At 43.7% G+C, this 21,880-nt stretch overlaps 2 protein-coding genes across 7 annotated transcripts in view; one reads left to right on the top strand and one right to left on the bottom strand.

The window, feature by feature from the left end:
- LOC147033531 (E3 ubiquitin/ISG15 ligase TRIM25-like) overlaps positions 1-21,880 on the bottom strand; it is a 472,162-nt gene that overhangs the window by 157,428 nt on the left and 292,854 nt on the right. The window lies entirely within an intron of this gene.
- LOC147033536 (E3 ubiquitin-protein ligase TRIM39-like) overlaps positions 1-21,880 on the top strand; it is a 136,147-nt gene that overhangs the window by 95,909 nt on the left and 18,358 nt on the right. For 2 of the 3 annotated variants that reach the window (XM_085855065.1, XM_085855057.1), the window contains 5 exons: positions 9,809-10,493; positions 15,478-15,573; positions 17,863-18,096; positions 18,408-18,430; positions 18,696-18,823. In XM_085855065.1, coding sequence (XP_085711191.1) covers positions 9,809-10,493; positions 15,478-15,573; positions 17,863-18,096; positions 18,408-18,430; positions 18,696-18,823 — 1,166 coding nt within the window. The remainder of the gene's footprint in view (positions 1-9,808; positions 10,494-15,477; positions 15,574-17,862; positions 18,097-18,407; positions 18,431-18,695; positions 18,824-21,880) is intronic. The other variant, XR_015051283.1, reaches the window with a different exon arrangement.

Genomic DNA, 21,880 nt, shown 5'->3' with positions numbered 1-21,880 from the left:
GCTCCTTTTGAGTCGTTTCTCCTCTCAGAACGTTTTGAGTTCTTCGTTCTCTTTCCGGAGTTTTTCAATCTCCATGGACACCAATTCTGCTTTCTCCTCGAATTGGTTAATTTCAAATTCGTGCAGTTTTTGTTTTCTCTCCCCCTGTTCCTCTTGTTCTTCCCTCTCCAATCTCATCGTTTCTTTTTCCTGTTTCGTTCGTTGTTCTTTGTCTAACTCCTCGCACTCCAGTCTCGCCTTTTCTTTCAAATGGTCAACCTCAAATTCATGTTCTTTTTGTTTTCTATTCCACTGTCTCTCTTGTTCCTCATTCTGCAATCTCGTTATTTCCTTCAATTGGCCGATTTCCTTCTCCTGTCTCATTCGTTCTTCTTTGTGTTTTTTATTCCACTGTCTCTTGTTCTTCATTCTGCAATCTCTTTATTTCCTTTTCCTGTCTCATTTGTTCTTTTTGTTTTTCATTCCACTGTTTTTCTTGTTCCTCATTCTGCAATCTCGTTATTTCCTTCAATTGGCCGATTTCCTTCTCCTGTCTCATTCTTTCTTCCTTGATTACTCTTTCTTGCATCTCATTCTTTAATCTGGCCTTCGCTTCCAGCTGTTTGATCTGTACAGTGTGGTTTCTTAACGTTTCATTCTCTGCTGTCGTTCTTTCTTCTCTCACCATCCTCAACTCGTTTTGTAATTCCATCTCTTTGGTTTCATGTTCCAGTATCTCAAAAACTTTTTTCCATTTTTCCTCACTCTGTTCATCCCTTTCCTTGCGCATCTCATCCCTTTTCCTCCTCATCTCACCATACTCCAACCTTGCTTTTTCTTTCAATTGTTTGTGATATTCCTGTTCTCTTTTTACCTTCTCCTCCAGTTGCTTTACTTCCAAATTGTGTTTCCGTTTTTGCTCCTCTCGCTTTGTTTCCCATTCTTCCTTCAATTGTTTCCGAAGCTCGCCAATGTCCGCCTGCCATGCCCACGTGGTTTGATGCGGTGCCTGAAAGCACTCGCCTCGTGTCGTGCCTTTCGCTAAAAATAGCCGCCTGCTCCGTGCTGCGCTGAGGTGCGATCGTGCCGCCGTTGTGCGACTCCGTTTGCCGGCAAAGTCCATGCTCAGAATATGGGGTTGAGCTCCCCCGCGGATTAAAATTACAAAAAGAACCGTCCCGGGCCATGGATTCTACATTACTACACATACCTAATACCCCCGGCACCCGTTCGTCTTGAAATGCCATCTTATCCCGTGGAATAAATAATTTTTAAAAATCGCTCGTGTTTGGTGGGAATCAGGGGTCGCTCCACTCACCTCTGAACCGATTCCCATGGATTTAGTTGGAGACGGGGTGGATTCGAATCCCACTCCTGACACCACTGTTACGAATTCGCGCCCGCCGGCGTGCGATCGGCCACGTAACTCAAATCGTGACCGCGTCGCCCATCGGTCGGAAAATTCAGTTGTGACCCTCCTTGGAACTACCGCCAGGAGCTAGTCACGGGTGGGGGTTTAACCTCACCACAACCCAGTCCGCATTCTACCCACGCGAAATAGGGTGAATCGCCGAATGTCGATATACCTAAATACCCGTGCGGGTAACCTACCGAGGAGTTGCACCACGCCGCAGGTCGGCTCGACGGCTCGACAACACAACTTTACTCATGTCGTGTCAAAAAGGACAATGAGCACAACATTGCTTTGGCCAATAGCATGAAGGATTTGTGGGACCCTGACAAAAACTCTGCTTAAACATCTGAAGATCTTCTGAATACGGCATCCAGAAAAGCTACCACAGAGGAGACACGGACATCCCTGCTTCAAACACTTTCAAGGGGCCATGAGCAATGCCAGAAATTTGAGGAAGAGCGTGCTGGTGAGTCTTCGATTCCTCCAAACTGTTCTGAGAATGAAGGGAGCAAATCTCACTGCTGAGAACAAGAGAAGAAGAAATATAAAGCTTCTCAAGTGAGAGTGGTTGCCAAAGGAGTCAGGGACATATTTGGGAGGATCTTCCTTGTTGCTTCACAACACATTGCTGGGTTCAATCTCTGGCACATCCTCTCTTTCCCCCATCAGATCCCCCCCTTCTTGGCATGTAGTGATGGTCCTCCCCTGAAGACAGATTTCACTGGACACTGGAATCAAGACGAGTAGATTTGATCATGAGTGTCACTCTTCCTGGAATTGACACGACTGTGATCGACGGTGGTTTCTTGTTGCATCGTGTCCTACCTTACATTAAGGCGACAGATGCAAGCATGGCCAAGGAACGATTGACCAAGGTGTGTGCTGCGCTGGAAGGGAAATCGATATCAGAAAAAGTCCAAGGCGAACACGAGGAGGGTAACACTGCTTTCCACACAGCAACAATGGCTGGGAATGTTTGGTTGAGGGCTTCAGACAGTGACATACCCATCAACCTATTGGGTATGCTTGGTAGATCTCGAGCTGGAGCGTGCCAGTCGAAAAAATATCATGGACTGTGGAAAGGGTAAGAATCGCCGCTACACTGACATGTCTGGCTGAGCCAGTGTTTTGGAGAACAAGCAACCCAGAGTGATGGCAGCACTGCAAGGGTTACATCCCTTCACCGATTGTGATTATACTGCAGCATTCTACAAAATGGGAAAATACAACAAGATGCAATGGAGCAACAAGATGTCACAGGGAAGTACGTCGAAACATTCAAAAATCTCGCAAAACACAGACCATCCGGATGTTGAGACATTGTCCTCTTTCGTATGCATCACGTATGGTCAGAAACACATGGCAGATGTCAATGAAGCCCGACATGCCGGTTTCCAGCGCACAAGTGGCCGAATAGCCCAAGACCATTCCCTAGTGCATGTGAAGCAAATAGATTGCGCACTCCTCCTCTCCCCGTGCGTCAAGACTCTTCAGATGAAGATTCAGGGTGTTCAGGAAGTGAGCATCCTGCGGGGATGGGCTACCTGTGCAAAGCCAACTACTGGGTTCGCACACCTATTCTACGACTTTCCATGACCACATATGACTCTTCCACAACTGCAGGAAAAATCTGTCAAAACAATCGAGAGACAATGAAACAAAAATGAGGGCTCAATACACACTTCTGCATGTTTGGTAATCTGTGATAATATTGTTACGGCTGTGGAAATCTGCACAACACCAGAAAGGTCCTTCGATCAGTTATGCCGGTAAGTTTATGTGCAGTTAGTTCCCCACCGTTGTTTAAAAGGAATTAGTGTGTTCATCGGGCTGCGACCCTTTGAGATGGCTGTTTTTCTTTGCCTGTCGTTATTTTGGACCAACCACATCTCCACCGCCACCACCAACATCGCTCCCAAATAACCACTACCACAACCACGCCACCATCACCACAACAACTACGCCATCCTCCACGGTCCACGCAACATCCCAAACCGCGTAGAAAACCTTCGAACGCAAAAATAACAAGAAGAAACTCCGATAGCGCGCGGATTTTTCCCGCCTGCTTCTCCGAGGAGTGTGACAGAAGCGGGGTGGGGCGGCTTGCCCCCGATTGGTGGACATGACACCAATCGGCGCGGTGTGACGCGGTCGGGAGTGAGGAATGCCCCTTTTTGGAAAGTTTCCAGAAGGGAGGTGGAGCCAGAAACGGGGCGGAGCGAAGGGCGGAGCCCCGCTCTATAAGGGCGGACACGCACGAGGCGCGTCCTCTCTTCTCTTCTCGGTTCATGCTCTCTCTGCGCTCTCCTTAAAAAGGCTCGCGCTCCCTTCCTCCTCGCTCGTTTCTGTGCTCGTGGCCCGGCGCGGCTTGTTGGTGGAGACGCGGACGGGAGGCACTGCACTGCGGCCTGTGGTGGACCTGCTCGTCCGGACGAGGGGTGCCGGAGAGGGTTCGCCGGCCATGTGGGAGGTCGGAATCAGGCGCGACCACGCTAACGGTCGTGGGAGGGGGACTCGACGGCTGCCAAAGGGAGGTCTTCCTTTTCTTTTGTATGACTGCTGTGGCGCTGCGTCCTGAAGTGGAACTGTCAATAAATGCGTGTAAATAATAATTATAGTCTGTTGTATTGTTTCCTGCCTGTAAATTGCATTAATGCCTTGATTGTTGCTTGTGTTGTATGTGCAATAGATGTGCTTGTCGAACTGTTCCCCGTTCGTTGCGTCCTATTCCCTTTTTGAAAGTGCCATCTTGAATCATGGAATAATTGGTAGTGGGTTTAAACACCCGATAAAGTAATCTGAACCGTCGCAGGCTGTTCTCCCAACTCCATCCCCAAGATATTTCGTAATTCGGAGGCAGCCATCCCTCTCCGGGTGGTGGTGATGGACCAGCATCGGAATGTACTTTCCGAGTTGCGAAAGGCAACAATACCTTTCGTCCGGATGTCAGACACCATTTTTCAAGATGACCTTGCATTAGGGTTCGCACAATGTTTTTCTGCATTTTTGTGATCACCAGACCATCTGAATGAATATTCCGATTGATGCCAGTCTGGCATCCTTGAGAATTTTTGTGGAAACCCATTAATTTGCAAATTAGCGGTGGCCATTGTCAAAATTACTATTAAAAAAGCATCCAAATAGCCTGGTTGAGGTGTCTACACCCATGTTTTTAAGGTCACTGGTCATGATAAACCCACTTAAAGTTTAAGAACATTAAATTTAGCTCATTAATATGCAAATTAGCAGTTGCCATTATCAAAATAATTTTTCTTTATCTCCAGAAGTAAGCATCCAAACAGCCTGGTTGAGGTGTCCAAACCCACGTTTTTAGGGTCACTCATGATAAATCCACTTACAATTTGATAACATTGAAATTTAGCTCATTAATATGCAAATTAGCAGTCTCCATTCTTGAAAATGTAGATAAAGACATATAGATTGACAAAAAACACTTCAGTCTTTGTGAATATACTGTAGATCACTTTATTATTCATACAGATTCAACAATTCGACAGTATGCAATGAAAACGGCTAACGACATGAACAAAAGAAGACATTCCTGTGTAATTCAAATGTTCATATATATAACAGGTGTGTAAACCTTATGAAGGTTACTTTCGTGCTTGGTGTCTCATTCAGTGTCAGTCATCATCAAGGGCAAATGCAGCAGATGTCTTGGTGCGCTCACTCCTGCAGCCAGTATCTCCATGGCACGTACAGAAAACTGTGCATGGTAACTTGGCGGCATTGAGCTGTGGAGCATTGCTTGTCAGAGGAACATCCACATCGTATTTGCTCCAAGATCTCTGGTGGTGCAAGAGCGACGTTGGGCGGCAGCATAATTGGAAGTAAATGATCTTGATGCCTCATCACGTTTCCAGTGCTATTTGGAGTGTAGTTGGTCGATTGGTGATCATATTCATTGTGATGTTTCCTATCAGAGCTCCTGGAAGTGTGCAGTCCAGTTTAGCTGATATTTTCGAGAGTAGCAATTGAAGGGTTGAACTCACTGCTTCATTCACAATATCTATATTAATTCTAGTCTGATAGGAACTGGGGTCAGACAACTGCTTAGATTCCTGTGCAACCTTCTTGGCAATTCGTTCTATGGAAACATCAATAGCGTCATCTTCATCTGATGCGACGAAGTTGATCGCAGTAGACGCTCTGCTGCGAAGCAAGATTAAACCAGCGACACCTTCACCAGACAGAACCAGAAGCTCAGAGCCAAGAATATCCAACAATTTGGATAACAGGGTTCGTCAAGAGTATAGCTTTCCTCCATGATCCTTGTACATATTGTAGACTTCTACTGAATTTCCGATGTGCAACATGTCGTTTTTCATTGATAGGATGGTGGAACTGACAGCTGGCTCAATGTCCTGAGTTTCTCTGCCACTGTGTGCTGCTGCTGCAACAGAACGGGGTGCCATGGAGGACTTTATGCAGTCATCGTGATTTCTCACATCAGCAGCATGAAGATTGCTGATTGCGCCCATTAATCGTATCTTGACCTGGCGGGAATCGATAACATCGAGAATAGTTTGTTTGTAGGACTGCAGATCGTGTTGATCGGACAACTTTTAAAGGAGAACTCGCCGCCAACGATGAGGATTCTTCTTATCAAAGTCCATGATTCACTTTTCTCCACAAAAAATGCAATGTTCTTCAAAGTCAAATCCTGTCGTCTTTGAACAGCGGCTTCTTTTGCTTGTTGAAGCATCTTCCAAACAGACATTACCCATTCGTTTCAAGTGTCTTTCTATGTGTGAGCGTGATGTGTATGTTGACACAGTCTCTATGGCATTTGAGCTCGATAGATTCGTCTGCCTGTAATCTCTGTTCAAGCTCTTCCTGTATACCATCTTGTCTTGCTTTGCTGGACCAGATGATACTTCGCACTCTGTCTGGACCCACTGTTACCAGAGGTTTTCCAGCTTTAGTTGCATCGCAGGGACTGAAGAAACAGTCTCCCATGGTGATGGAGCCTCAACCTGTTAAAATAGAGGTAATTATAAACATCAGTAAACATTTAATTTCTTTGTTCATATTCAAAAAAATTCTCAGGAAACAGGTTCCACCCTATGTACTTTTAAAAATCAATAACATACACAGTTTCATTCAGACAGATCATGTTGAATAATAATAAAAAAACTTGCTTGCAAATAATATCGATCATTCTACTGTATCAGAAGACATTACTCTTACTTAAAACTCAGTTCTCCATTTTTCTTTCATTACATTACAAGCCTCAACTTACTTGATCAGAAACAGTTCATGCTGTTGATCTTCTGAGGTCAGCCATTTCTTCACAACTGTACTGAGGATAAACAGCTCTGCACAAGTTATTTTCAAACAGTTTTGTTGTTGTATAACTGTACTGCAAAAACGCCGATCGGCATGGACAAATTCACGCGGTAAGGTTATGCTAATTTGCATATTAATGAGCTAAATTTCAATGTTATCAAATTGTAAGTGGGTTTATCATGACCAATGACCCTAAAAACATGGGTTTGGATACCTGAACCAGGCTGTTTGGATGCTTTCTTCTGGAGATATGAAGAAAAATTCTTTTGATAATGGTGACTACTAATTTGCATATTAATGAGCTAAATTTACATGTTATTAAATTTTGAGTGGGTTTACCATGACAAGTGACCCGAAAAACATGGGTGTGGACACCTCAACCAGGCTATTTGGATGCTTACGTTTGGAGATATTAAGAAAAATAATAATTTTGACGATGGCCACCGCTAATTTGCATATTAATGGGTTTCTACAAAAATGCTCAAGGGTGCCAGAGTGGCATCAATCCTAACATTCATTCAGATGGTCTGGTGATGACAAAAATGCAGAAAAACATTGTGCGGACCCGAATGCACGCTTTTCTGGTCAACACTCGGACTATTTCAGTGGCGAGGCTGGGTCCCTGGAGACAGTCTGCTCCAAGCTCAAATCGGTGGCATTATTTACAAAGTTTCTCCTTGTCCGGTGAATGGAGAATGCTCCGAGGTATAGAATCTCTTGGCAAGATGGATCACCATTCCGCAGTTTGTCGAGAAAGAGTTCCCCATCGTGCATAATTCGGACGATTCAGACTGAAGAACATGTCGACAACTGTTGGAAGAACTAAGATGTGTAGTCAACATCCTTTGTGGTGTGCACTGCTCTTTGCAAATCTCCTGAATATCCTCTGAACCATGTACACATATTTGGTCCAAAAGGATGCTGTTGGTCCCAGTCATCCTTCCATCACCTCGCTAAAAAATTGTTCATTCAATGTCAGATAATTTTGGAATGATTCATTCTCCAGAATCTATATTGACATCCCAGAAATAGTTTTTAATCTCTGTTTGGTCAGAGGGAGCATTCTCCACAATTGTCATCGGTGCCTCCACCTCCTCCTCACTCACACACGTATTTAGAAATCGCAGGTATCGTGATCTTTCCATCACACCGGCCAAAACTTTGTGGACTCCAACGCACCTGTTGTAAAACTTTCCACTCATAAATCCTGAAAGAGACTCTTCAGCTAAAACGCCCGATTCTATTTGCAGGAACTCGGCCCCCGACTCATGAGTGTAAGTACCAAACACCCCTCCCCCTCCCTCTCCCCCCCTCCAAAAAAAATGCCAGCTCCACATGAAAATGTCCAACAAGGATGAGAAGTCGGTCGAATATAGGTGTTTCAAGGGCTTGGATCAAATAAGCTTTGATTGCCACTGCAAGGTTGTAAGTAACGATAGCGTAGTCCTCCATCGCTTCAGTCCCCACCTTGAGGGAGCACATCACGGTCTCTTTGACAATAAAGTTTTGTGTTGGAGGAAAGGAAATGAGGTTCATATAGTAAATTGTATGTTGAAAGAAGGTGTCGTGCAAAAATAGCAAACAGAATCCTGAGAAGAGAGACATCACCTTTACAGTGACCTGCAGAAACCAGTCAAAGTCTTTGTCCTGAAACCAGGCTTTAAATTCCATCTTTGTCAGATGGTTGAGAAAGATAAAATAATGCTCTTTTCGATGGCATCCAATACGGTTGAATGTCTTTTTTTGAACCCATAAACCGTCTTCTCATCTGCCCAGCACGTATTTCCATATATTTGGGTTCCTTTAGTCTTGGGAATTTGGTCTGGTAGCAGATACCCATGGTCGCATGTTGGGTGTTTTTCCCATCCAGGGTTTCTATATTGACATCATCATTGTTCCCAAGGCCTGGTGTTGGCTTACTGGTTGAGGTTGCTGGATGAGGATCCTCGGGTCCTGAGTGAAATTCTTCAGGCATTGAGACTGGTCATCTCGATTCAGGAAGACTGATGTGATGCGTTAGTCGTTATTCTTCTGGGCTGCTTCAAGAATGGATTTGGAACCGTCTACAGTGAGGCACTCCGACATGGCTTCATATTTGTTTCTCCACTTCTTGGTCCCCCCCCCCCAATGTCCTGATTGGATGTGGTGATGTATAAAGTATATCCCGGAGGTAGTAAAGTGTACATCACACTCTATTATAAAAGTCCACACCGGTGTGTTAAGCAAAGTACATTTTCATGGAGTTTTTCCCAAAAAATTAACTTGATGAAAATGTCTGATTTCTATTGATTGATTACCTCACATCCGGTGACCGGACACTCTAGCAGATCGATGGGATACCCATGGGTTTGATTCCGGCTCTTCTCTTTTCAAATTTGTTCCTGCACATGTACGAGTCTGGGTCCAGAATATGATCATAAATAAATAAATATCCGTGAGAAGGTGTGGAAACTTGTTTAGATTACTTTGTCATTGGTTGCTACTTAATGATGGGTTTGTGTTTGATCAGTTTTGTGGTGACATTTATCCAAAATAAGTAAAATTATAAATGTATAAATAAACTCTTCCAGTCTTCCATCTCTTTAGTTGAAGTCGTTGATATATCTGTCAAGGAGAGCTGATGGAATGGTGTGGGGTTTGATAGGAAGGGAAGGATGTACCACCACAACAACAACCAACCACCAGATGGGCACTGTCCCTTCACCTTACAAGGACACTTCTGGCGGCCCCCTTGCACCAGAAGAGTGGTCCGCAGTATCCATTTGTCCCCCATTTTTGCCTGAATGCCCCTTTATTTTTCATGAGAGCTGGTCATCCTGAGTGCAAGTATCAGATCAACAGTTATAGCTCTGTTGGTAGCATGTTCCCTTTTCGGGTTATATCGAGTGTAACCAAAAACTGCTGTTCTTGTGCAGCACCAGCAAATGCCAATCAATCTCAGAGCACGACATGTTATTTTGGATGTAATTTGGGTGTTCGAGGCATGTTTGTGAAATGTATTTAATCTTGTTATGTGATTCTAATCTAATTGTTCCTTTTATTAATTCAATTGTTGTTGTTATATTCTTACCTGACGTATATTTGACAAACTCTCTCCATGTGCAGGTCTCAACTTGACTCATCATCTTACTCTGAGCTCAACGAAAATGTATCTTCTTCTTCTTCTTCCTCCTCTTTGTCATCTTCTTACTCAAGAATTGGAGTTTGTTTGGAGGAGCTCAGATGTGCTGTCTGTTTCAAACTGTTCAAGGAACCTGTTACTCTGCCATGTGGACACTCGTTTTGTTGTGCCTGTGTGGAGAATTACTGGAAAAGCAGTGAAGAAGCCACAGTCTTTGCATGTCCCAATTGCCGTGAAGTGTTTCCTCAAAAGCCAAAACTCAAAAAGAGTGTCATCCTTGCCAGCTTGGTAGATCAGATAAAGTTAGGAAAGGGAGAGGTCACATTGGGGGTTGAGATCCAAGATGTAGAACATAATGCTTTGGCTGAAAAGGATGTGAACTCGGGAGACGATAAGAGTCACTGTGAGGTTTGTGATAGAAAGGCATCCAAGAGGTGTGTTCCTTGTGAGATCATGTGCTGTGAGAGACACGTGAAGCCCCACCAAGAGAAGGGGCACACACTGGTGGAGCCCGGAATGGACGTGGAGGAGCTGAGATGCACAAATCGTGGGAAACCAATTCAACTGTATTGCAAGGATGATGAGAGCTTCCTGTGCTTGATGTGCATGGCTGGAAAACATCGGCATCACGAATACGTTCCTTTAGAGATTGCTCACACTGAACTGAAGGTACGTAAGTGCAAACAGTGTTTTGTATGTACTGTAGTGCATCATATCCATACGATATCTCAAATTAGGAAGTCGTGAGACTGCCTTTGTAGGGATGGCATGGACACTCCACAGGTTCAATATTACACATATCCTCTTTAAAATAATCCACCAATACACAAACTTATAAACCTATAAAGTAGCAAACTGTCATCTGTGGAGGATTTCACATCGAATCGCACTCATAAAACGTTTTTATCTTATCGCTGAGTTGCAAAACTGACCAATCCATCATATCCATCTTGCAATTATTATTCTTCTTCTTTTGTTATGATTATTAATATAATTTGTTTAAGTTTAGGACAAAACTTCAAAGAGTTATCCATGAAAATTGAGCAAAACTGCATCACTATGTGTCGTAAGAGGAAGTGAAACGAGGGTAGGTGGGGGCACGACTGTCAATCAACCTGGTGGGGGTGGGGCTGCAGCGACACAATTTCCTGAGGGTCAATCACACCTCGACGGGGGTGGTTAACTGCTTAACATGACAGTCCGACAGGAGCCGCAATAGAAAAGCACGTTTAATGACCGGTGTGGTTAATGGTGGAATATTACGTACAGTCCGGCAATCATTGTTGCCAGATGTGCAACAATTATCTGTCGAGTACCAGCAAGTACCCACCAGATGGGTGTAATATTTCCTGGTCTCCTTGATGGTAACAAAGTTGCAGAGATTGGCTCACACCTTGACCTATCTTATGAAACTTTCTCAAATTCGGCCTTGTCAGATGTTTTGAAAATTAGCAACCCCCCTCAACCCCAACTTGCCCTCACCCCCTCAAAATGAAGAAAATGCCAAGATGGGCAAAAATTTGTTTTTCCCAAAACTTGATGGAATGAAACTAAACTTGCACAAGCACAACTTCACGGCACCCTTTTAATCCCTGAGAGTTTCAGCATCTCCAGTAAAATCATCTTGGAAGAGTAGATGATACATGCACAACACGTTCCCTCCATTATATAAAGATGAAGATTTATAAAACCAAAACACATATGGTGAAGCCTCGGTCTTTCCATGTGAGGACTGTCGTCTTCTTCTTCCATTAATTCTTCAACATCTCTATCATTATGATCTCTATCAGTACGTTCCATTTCAAATGACAGCACGGTCCTGTACTTCAATCAACTTTTTAATGATGGGGTAATGGACCGACCTTGAGTACGATTCATGTTCCAGCCCATTCAACTTTCAGATCTTTCACGTTTAGACCATTTAGCCCTTTCATCTGCACTAATAGGTGTGTGTGTGTCATTGTGTCTCCTCCATAACTCTCAAACCTTGAAACCAAGCAGCCTCAAACCTTGCATGCATGCTAAGAAAACTCCAAGAAAGTGCCTGAGTGAAAATCGGGTGATTGGGTTAATTAAAACACCCCTTTTGATGATAATTAATGGCCTTATTTAATTATATCCTTCAGCAGGTGTGTCGAAGGTAACCTTGCTGCGGTCTGAAGCTGTCATGTTTTTCGAGATCAGATCACGGCCGACTGGTGGCCTTTTTGTGACTGAAACGTGTCCCCAACCATTTCTCCGACGTGCATGGTCTGACCGAACCCCTTTTCCCATTGGTCCTTGGTTTCCACGATCATGGTTTTAACTTTCGCGTCATTTCCCAGGAATCTAACCCCCTACGATACTGGAGGGTTGACTGCACATACATTCAACTGGTACGTTTTATTAGTTAATTTAATTTTTTGTTATGATATTGTTTAGATATTATATTACCAAATTATTTAGAAGCTTCCACATGTCGTCCATCAATCACTAATCAAATTCTGAGAAAACATTTTTCCAACGCAGTTGGCGGGATGGATGGCACAGCATCAACAATGCGATGTTTAAGTTCTTCAAGGTCGCTTGTTTTGCGAGTGGAAATTAAAATAAAAAAATTTTAATCCCAGAGATAAAAAAGAATCTCAGTGTTAAATCGGGTGAACGAGTGGGCCATTTCATCGGTCCTCCTTGACCGATCCAACAGTCTGGCAAAGTTTGATTCAACTACACTTCAACAATTCGAGCAAAGTGAGGTGGTGTTCCATCCTGTTAAAGGATAGCTCTTTGTCACAAGTCAGGATTTTTCTTGGAGTTGCGGAATTCAGAGCTCTCGTATCACATTGAGGTTCGAAATGCCTGTGACTATGCGTTCATCAAAGATATCGGGTGTAAACAAGTGAGAACGTGACGTGGCACAGCAGACGTTTACCTTCAGCAAATCGCTTTCATGTCGTACAATTGATGCGGATTGTATTCTCCCCATATCCTACAATTGTGAAAGATTTAATTTGTCCTCACATGTGAAATGTAGCCTCGTCACTCAAAATGAGGGATGATAAAAATGTTCGTCTGATTCTATCCGTTCAATTCATCTTTGACAAACGTTTACTCTTATTTCATAATCCTTTTCTTGAAGTTTTTGAATTGTTTGCATTTTACACCATTTAAACCTCAATTGTTTATGAAGGATATCATGAACGGAGCTTTTTGGAATGTTTATCTCGAGTGATGCTCTCCTAATTGACTTTTTAGGGCTGTTGGTAAATGCCTCCATAACAGCATTCACCCTTTCATTTGACTTTCTTGGCCTTCCAGCAGATTTCCTCTTCAGGACAGTTCATGTAGCCTCAAACTGATCCACCCATCTTCGTGCGGATCGTCTCGGGCACTGGTTTGTTCATTTCACGCTGAAAACTCCTTTGGACTTGAGTGATTTGAACCACATTCATGGACAAATCTCATTTTTGCTTTCTCTTGAGGACTCCTCATTATATCAGAAAATGGGGTCTCTACCCTGAAACGGGAAATAACAATCAATATTCACAATAAACTAAAACTTACAACTCTAATGCATGGATACATCCTTCATATGCCTCCTTCATACATCTTCCTTCTTGTTCAATGAACAATGGCATTTTTTATGGATGGTGCGAACCACAGTCGGAGGCAAACTTAATAACTTCGCGATGTTAGCTACACGTTCACCAGCAATCCATTTGCCGAATAACATCATATTTCACTTCGAAAGTGACACTTTCACACTGCTTCTTAGCCACCTTACAGTGCAGTACATTTATTAATGTGTGATCAAATGTACTGTAGTTCTTTTGGTGATTTTGCGATCTTCCGATTTGGTACTTTAGCACCGTATTCTGGTGTCTTTTCTAGTCTGGCAAACTCTGAAAATGCTCAAGAATAAAAGGTGTCCCTTTTAAAATGACAGGAGTGCGAGTTAAAATGACGTAAAATATTCGAGTAAGGCGCCGCGACATTAAAAAGCATGGCGAGAAATATACCAAACAGGTTCTACAACTGGGAAATGCTGAACTCACAGATGTCGATGATGTTGATTTGCCGCCTGAAATGTACAGAACCTTGGATCTTACTGCCCCACTAATTGGATATTCCCTAACCTTGCACACAATTTCAGCAAATCCACATTGGATAGCCAAGCGAGCAATTTTAACATAAAATTTATTAGAACACCTACCCCAAGGAGGAATAGTGGCTCCTTTGTGTCGCTTGTTCAGGCCAAGAATACAGAGTTTATACAACATTGTGTGGATGTACGAAATGATAAATCTCTGGAACTGTCCTTGCACCCATTCCTTACTCGACTATGAACTTTCTCAAGGCTCCGTTTCTGACAGCTCTCTGGGTGACACACTCGTGAACTGAACCTCCTTACACAAATCTCTTCATGCACACCCGTCACACTCTGGTCGTGCTCGACGCTTATTCAAGCGCAGCGGGCTGTCATTCAAAGGTGGCAAGAAGAAAAGCATTACTCATAAAAGCCCATCTTGAGTCCTGTTTGAGGGATGCAAAAAAAAACTTTCCTGAGATTTTGAAGCCATGTGACAAAAAGTTTTGTGGTCTGACAAAACCAAGATTGAACTTTTTGGCCTAAATGCAAAATGTTATGTTTGGTGCAAACTCAACACAGTTCATCACCCAAAGAACATCCCTATCGACTGTGAAGCATTGTTGGTGGCAGCATCATGTTAAGGGAATGTTTCTTATCAGCAGGGACTGGGGCACTTGTCAGGATAGAAGGGAAAATGGCTGGAGCAAAATACAGAAAAATCCTTGAGGAAAACCTACTGCTCTCTGCTGAAAAGCTGAAATTGGGTCAGAAGTTCACCTTTCTGCGACCCGAAGCACACAACCAAAGCGACACTGGAGTGCCTAAGGAACAAAAAGATTAATGTCCTTGAGTGGCCCAGTAAGAGCCCCGACCTAAATACAATCGAAAATCTGTGCCATGACTTGAAGATTGCTGTCCATCAACGGTCCCCACTCAACCTGACTGAGCTTTACCAACTTTACATACCCCGGTTGGACAATATTTGCCCATTCTTCTGGACAAAACTGTTTGAGACCTATCCCACCAGACTCACAGCTGTCATTGCTATCATTGGTGCTTCCACCAAGTATTAACTCAGGGCGGTGGCCATTTATCCAACCAAGATATTCTAGTTTTGTATTTTTAATTAATTTTCTGAAATTTGTAGAATGTGTTGTTTTACTTGGAAGTTGTGGGTTGAAATGTGTTACTGAAGGTGGAAAAAGTCTGATTTAATGTAATTTAATTCCAGGCTCTCAGGCAACAAAAGGTGAAAAATTTGAGAGGGGGTGTTGACTTTCTATAGGCACTGAATATTTGCTGTGTGTGTCCACATCTCTGCTGAATTCCCACAACACAATTGCCATTCCCTCCTACAAAGCCAACCTCACCATTGGGTACCCTCAATCTCTTGATCAGCTCCACCTTCCCTCCAACTTTCCTCCTCTTCCACAGCTCCTATTGATTTGACTATTCACTTCACTGACGACCACAATCTTCACTGCCATTTCTCAAATACAGTTTAAATCGTTTTCCACAAAGTTTGCCGAATTGTTTTACCAAAATGTCCTCAACTCTCTGTTTGTACTTCCTCATCCTGTGCAGGACGTGTTGGCTGCAAAGTATCCTCAAGTATCAAACTCCATGGAGGACCTTGAATCCGAACTCCAGGACCTGCAGCAGGAGTTTGAGCAAACACAGGTGGGAAACACCATGGAATGGATCTTATAGAAATGAAAGAAAAATTTTATTTGGAAGAGGATAATGTTCGATCTTTGGTGTCATTTATCTCATCCCAAGTTACATCATCTGGTGAGAATCTCAGACCACTTCGACACATTCCCACACTGACCACCAACCACCTCCAGCCATGACCATTTCACTCAATCAACACTTTGTTCATTTGGATAAAATAAACTCAGACCAATGTTTCAGTTTTCTTCTTTAAGTGCTTTGTTGTTGTTAAATTAGTCTTTGATAAGTAATAATCGGGTTGGCATGATTTTCTGGAGGTGCGCACACTTGCCTCTAAGCTGTGTAGCCTGGGTTTGAATCCTGACCCAGATTTTAGCTGTCATTCCAGCGTTTCACAGGCAGAGTGATTCATCAGTGTGTGTACCATCCCTCAGATGGACGTTAAACTGGTCGTCCTGTCTGCCAGCATCCGTTGGTGGACGCCAAAGATCCCACGGTGTTCTTCACGAAGAGTTATCAAGTTGTCACCGGTACACAAAACAAATTCCAAATTGCTGCCCAAACTATTGCTGAGAAGGCAACGGCAAACCACCTAGTATGACCCCTGCCAGTAAAATGCTTTGATGGGACCTGCGTTCTGCAACAGAGTACGGGACATAAGAAACGGAAGTGACACTAATTTATTTAGCTGATTCTGAACCAAAGTGGTGGAACTTGGGCCCAGATGGTCATGGGCCAACGGGTCTTAGGATTGAGAGTAAATTATGCAAATACTGTAGTTTTTGGGGGGAAATTTAACCTTCCTGCAGAAGGACCTTTTCTCCTCTTTGCCTAACAAAAGCATCAGTGAAGTTGTGATGTCATGTGATGATTGTATTTCTTTACAGAATGTAAACTCTGTGTTCGTCATGAAGAGAAGTGTCGTTCTGCATCAGCAGAGAGGAAGAACAGTGAATGAAATCCACAGAACTTTGATTGAGGTTTTCTAACCACTGTGGGATGCAAAGAGAAGAAGAAGATGATGTTTCGGTTATTAAACCTTCATTGGAGCAAAAGAGGAAGAAATTTTTTTTTCCAAAGTTAACATCTGAAACGTCACCTTTTCCTTGCTTCTGACTGGTTCCGATGCAGTCCGTCCTCGCTTAACACTGTAGTTACGTTCTCGAAAAGTGCGACTTGAACTGAAACTACTTTACTTTAAGCGGATTCAATTTCCCCATTATAATTAATGTAAATAGGGGTGGAGGGGTGGGTCGGGTAAGGTTCCAGGCAAAATTATCGTCAAAATATATTATTTCCATCTCGAGTACAAGTTTTAAATAATTTTAAACAAACAATTGAATATCATCACGTCTTGTTGCCTTTTTCTCATCATCTCTCGTTGCTTCAGATCTTCATTGGTTAGCTCCCCTCTGTGTGATTGCAGGAGTTGTGTCACGTTAACTTCTTCTTCCACCTCATCAAACCCCCCTTTATTGGCCAAGCTGAGGGTAACTTCCTTCATCGTGGGGACAATATCTTTAAATCTTTTCAAGTCCTTGATACATTCAGGCCACAAATTCCTCCACACACCATTCTTGTACACCTGAGTAACATCAGCCCAGGACCCACCGATGTTATCATTGCACGTGAATATGTTTCCATTTGTTTAATTTCTAAATATGTGGCAGTACAGTTAGTCAGGTGAATTACGACTTGTCAAACACCTGAGAGCGGAGAGGGTGACGCAACCACTGACAGCTCAGTGGGTGTTAGGCCTATACTGTACGTAATCTGGATGGGCCTCTACACCAGTATTTATGGAACGGCCCATACACCGGTAATTCTGGTATCCATTTGGTTTGTTCTGTAGCTTTGTTAAAACGAGGAAAACCATTAGTTTGGTTCTAAATGAGAGGGGAAACGACTTTATGATGGAACGGTGAACAAATTTAAACGAGTAATTTCTCCAAGAGATCAACGACTTGATAACAAAACAATGTTAACTGTGACGATGTGAAGCGAGGCCTGACTGTACTTCAATCAACGTTATATTCATTCCACCCATTCTGGGTTTTTGAATCTTGAAGGTTGTTTGTAAATCCTATTGTTCATCCAATGATTTGTCATTCTAATAATGGTTGCACGTAAGAGTGGACACGTCCACTTTATTCATTCTTTATCATCCCAATCCTGGATTGATTCCTTTTAACCCTCCATGATCATAAACCATTTTACTTTTTTGTGGGTTTTTCATGTCTTCTCTGAAATGTTGTTCTTGATTTTAAACTAAATTCAAACAATATTTCCTTCCAGTGCTCAGACAGAGATACCATGGACAGGCTGGAGGGGAAGAGAAGGCAGTTGTACCAATTTGTGGATGAAGCTGTGGATCTGGTGAAGAGTCGTGTCAGCAAAAGGCAAAAGAAGAAGCTTTCCCTACTTGAGAAGTATATGGAGAAGCTGAAGAAACATATTGAATCTCTCCGACAAGCAAAATCCACTCTACAAACAGCACTCGAGGAGTTGGAGGGCATTTCCTTCATCCAGGTGTGTTTTCTTCTCAACATCCTGAGATAAGATAAGGCAATTATCTGTATATGTGAATGTTTGAAAATCATAGAGAATGTGAGGATGTGGGTGGGCATCTTATGATTTCTGACCAGATGGCTGGACCATGATACAATCCTGACTTAAAATGGGACGGATTTCATGGACTGACTTGTCTCTGTGAACACAATTACATTTACTCTTCAATCTGCAAATTACACACGGCTTGCATTAATCATGTAAATTAAATGAAAGTTTAAATGATTCAGAAAGTTTGAATTAACCCTTTATTTTGTTTTGTTGCTCTTTAGGGTTGCACAGATTTAGTAAAAAGGTAGGGCGGTGATTGTGTCCATCACGTGTCTGTCACATCGTGATGTTTTTACTCCTTTCAAACTTCCAAAATTACTCCATCTTTGAATTCCTTTTCTGAATTATTGTTTCCTCCTTTCCCCCAAAAATGAAATTCACAAACGATGTCCCTCCTCATCCCAAAATTATGTTTCGGTGTCCTTTATTGTGTGAGAGTGAGGAAGTTGTTGAAAATAGACGTTGATCAAGTGCATCCTTTGTATCATGCTTTTCCTTTTCTTGCCCAGGCTCGAGTCGGTGTTACAGTTTCGATACGTGAGGATGGCACCGTCCACAGTGCTGGAAATCTCTCATGAGGAGAAGAATCTGGACTTGCTAATCAAACTCAACAAGAACATTCAAAAGGATATACAGAGTGAGTGACACAAATAGAGAATACAGTAAACCCTTAAATATCATGGGTTTGAATATCCGTGGGTTTCAACCAATCGCAGCTTTGAGCTGAATTGTGATGGTTATCTCGCACCACGAGCCTTTTGTTGTTTCTCGTGCACCGTTAATAATGACTGAAATGTAAACTGTGCTGAACAGTACTGCACTGTACCGTGCTCCGCATAATTCGGTGTAATCTTCCGTGTAATCGTAATCAATTCCTTTGTTTTTGGTTGTTTATTGCCATTCATAATTTTTTAATCACGGCTCCCAAGCCAAAAACTATTGCTCGTGGTGAAGCAAATGCAAAAAGTCGAGGAAAGTGATGTCTGACTCAGAAGGTGAAGGTTTTGAATAAGCTTGGTCAGGGAAGAGTGTGCTTATTTCATACGAGCCAAGCTGACCCATTGTTTCACTAACTGACCAATTAGTCATCCTGTTTGACAAAGATTGTGATATGGGTCACTTTGGCATCACTTTACCGACTCAAAACAGCCTTTCGTTTGAGACCGTGGCCACATAGCCCATGTTCACCCGCACCCCCACCCCTCACCCCCTCACCAATCACACCCACCTCCTCTCTCTCACTACCCCACCCCAGCAGCATGTCGCTTGCTGCTTGAAATGTCTTCCTCTGGTTATTGTTTTGCACACTTTGATAGGCCCCTCCATTTTTAACATGTCATTGTGTGTCCTTGTGTTGGCCACGTAATCCAGTATGCCACATTTGGGATTTTTTTTTGTCCCCCACCCCTCCGTCCAATTCGGACATGGAGGACATTAAAATGAGGTCTGTCCGATCGACTGACCAACTCATCATCCGTCCACTTACTCTTTGTACGGAATATTTCAAAAATCGTTCAACATTTACTTTTCATATTGCAGATATCTTTTCCTCATGACATTATCTCAACCTGATTAGATAACAGCTATGACTGGTTGAATTCTGCTGCAATGGCAACCATCTCGGTAACTTAGCTTCTGCAGGTGATCTTGTTGTGGTGCCGGGTTCGGTGGCAAGGACGACCGCGAGATGGAGCAGTTGGGTCATCTCCCACCGAACACTGGAATTGGAAGGTCGTCACCCCAGATAACTCTAGAGTCGGTGGGTCGCTTAAAGGACCGTGGTCGCCAATATTTTGACAGCGTGAGGTATGGTCCACTTGTCGAATTCCAATTTACCTAAGTACCCACGCCGTCTAACTACCGGGGAAGCCACATCCTCGGCCGACTTTGTCCGAACCGAGTCACTGTTATCGACTCGGATTCGGCGTAACCGAGTGGAAATTACTAAAGCCTCGCCGGACCAAATGAACAATTTACGGCACAAGGGCCTCCCTAACTCTCAAGCCTGCACCGTGCTGGTTCAATGGTAGAAATGGCAGGTAACGAGCTGGTACATTTAACAGGGGTTTATTTACAATAGGGAGGGGGACACAGAGCAGAGTTATCACGACAAAACAGGAAAATGTACAATGAGCAATCAACACTTCTACAATTTCTACTTATAGGATGGCACCACCACAGACACACACACCAAAAGAAAATGGACCCAGATTATCTTTATTTCGACCCTCGCAGCCAAGTGGATAGACAGGCTGGAGGTCAGAGTTTGGTCGGTTCCTAGCTGCCTCGTGCGGTTTGGCCCGCGACTGCAAGTGTATAACTTGGGGTCGTCAGCGAGCCCAGACACAGTATAGCGGGGTTAAGGTGGCGGCCAGGGTCGCTCCTCACAGAGGGCCAGCGGAGATTCCCGGCTCGGACTCCGGGTTATTGCTCGACAAATTGAGAGATGGAAGTCGACGGCTGTGGAATAGTCAGAGGACCAGCTTGAGACACGGCAACGATGACCACCAACGACGCACACCAAGAGCAATGGCGACCCCTTTCTTCTCTGACAATTCCAACCCAACTCCAGCGAACCCTCAGGGGAGCCCCGCAATTCTTATCCCTCACCCGGGCGGGGTGGGGTGATCGGTCCTCTGAGGTAATATTTGCCCTGATTGGACAGGGTTTCGTGGACAGGATGTGCTGGCCATCCGTGATTGGACAGGGGGGAACCCCCTCCTTTCCTGGACGGAGTTGGTGTTCTGAGGTGAGGAAACCTCCGCCCACATCCGTGGTCGAATGCATGTTGGCAATGGCGTTGATGGTGCGAAGAAGTGAAGGATTGATTTGTTGGCGTTGGGTATTGCAAAAATCTAACCAGAAAGAAACTTCGCAGCGCACACATGTAATTTCCTTTTGACATCGGGAGGAATCTAACTATACATATACTCTGAAATAACTAAGCTTCGGGTCTGCTGTCTGTTTGTGTGCAAATGGCTTCCAGATTTGAAACAATATTTCAAAAACTGCTCAAGATTTAGCTTTCAAATTGCACAGATGTACTTCTCATACCACCAAAAAGGCAAGGGACCTCCAGCATCAGCTTCTTGTTCTTTCTTCCCTTTCCTCCTTTTCTGTTCATTCATTTCCCTGATTTTTTTACTATGCCGTTTCATTGTATGTGAGGACAGGTCAAATGGGTGCTTGCATACAGGCGTGATCTCTCAACATCTCACATTGCGAGTGTTGGAAGCTGGTGTGGAGTCAATGGCCAGCCCCATTGCAACTACCCAGTTGCAAAAGGCTTTGTGCCACTGCCATGACACCCTGTACCCTGGTCCAGACTCGATATCCAGTCTCAGGTGAGGGGTAACACTCATCTCTCACATTCTCACTCTTACTGTGTCTCTCTTTGAGGACCGTCTGGACCACCCCCCCCCCCCATCTACTTTCTCAACAATCCTCTTGAAGAATTCCTTTCATTCAAATTTTTGGGCCTCACTATCTGCCATGATCTTTTTTGGGAAAGCCACATCTCCAAGCTGGCCTCCAAATCTAGTCACCGATTGGACATCCTCTGTCGTGCAAAGTCCTTCCTCGGCCTGACCTGAGCTCCTGACCACGTACAAAGCTTTCATCCACAGCCTGATGGAGTACTGCTTCCCCCTCTGGGCTGGTGCTCCCACCTCTCACCTTTCTCGGCTTCACGCTG

Source organism: Eptatretus burgeri, chromosome 2, assembly GCF_056783735.1.
Source record: "Eptatretus burgeri isolate ZD-2024b chromosome 2, Ebu_testis_v1, whole genome shotgun sequence".
Classification (NCBI taxonomy): domain Eukaryota; kingdom Metazoa; phylum Chordata; class Myxini; order Myxiniformes; family Myxinidae; genus Eptatretus; species Eptatretus burgeri.
This window is presented reverse-complemented; position numbering and strand designations above follow the sequence as displayed.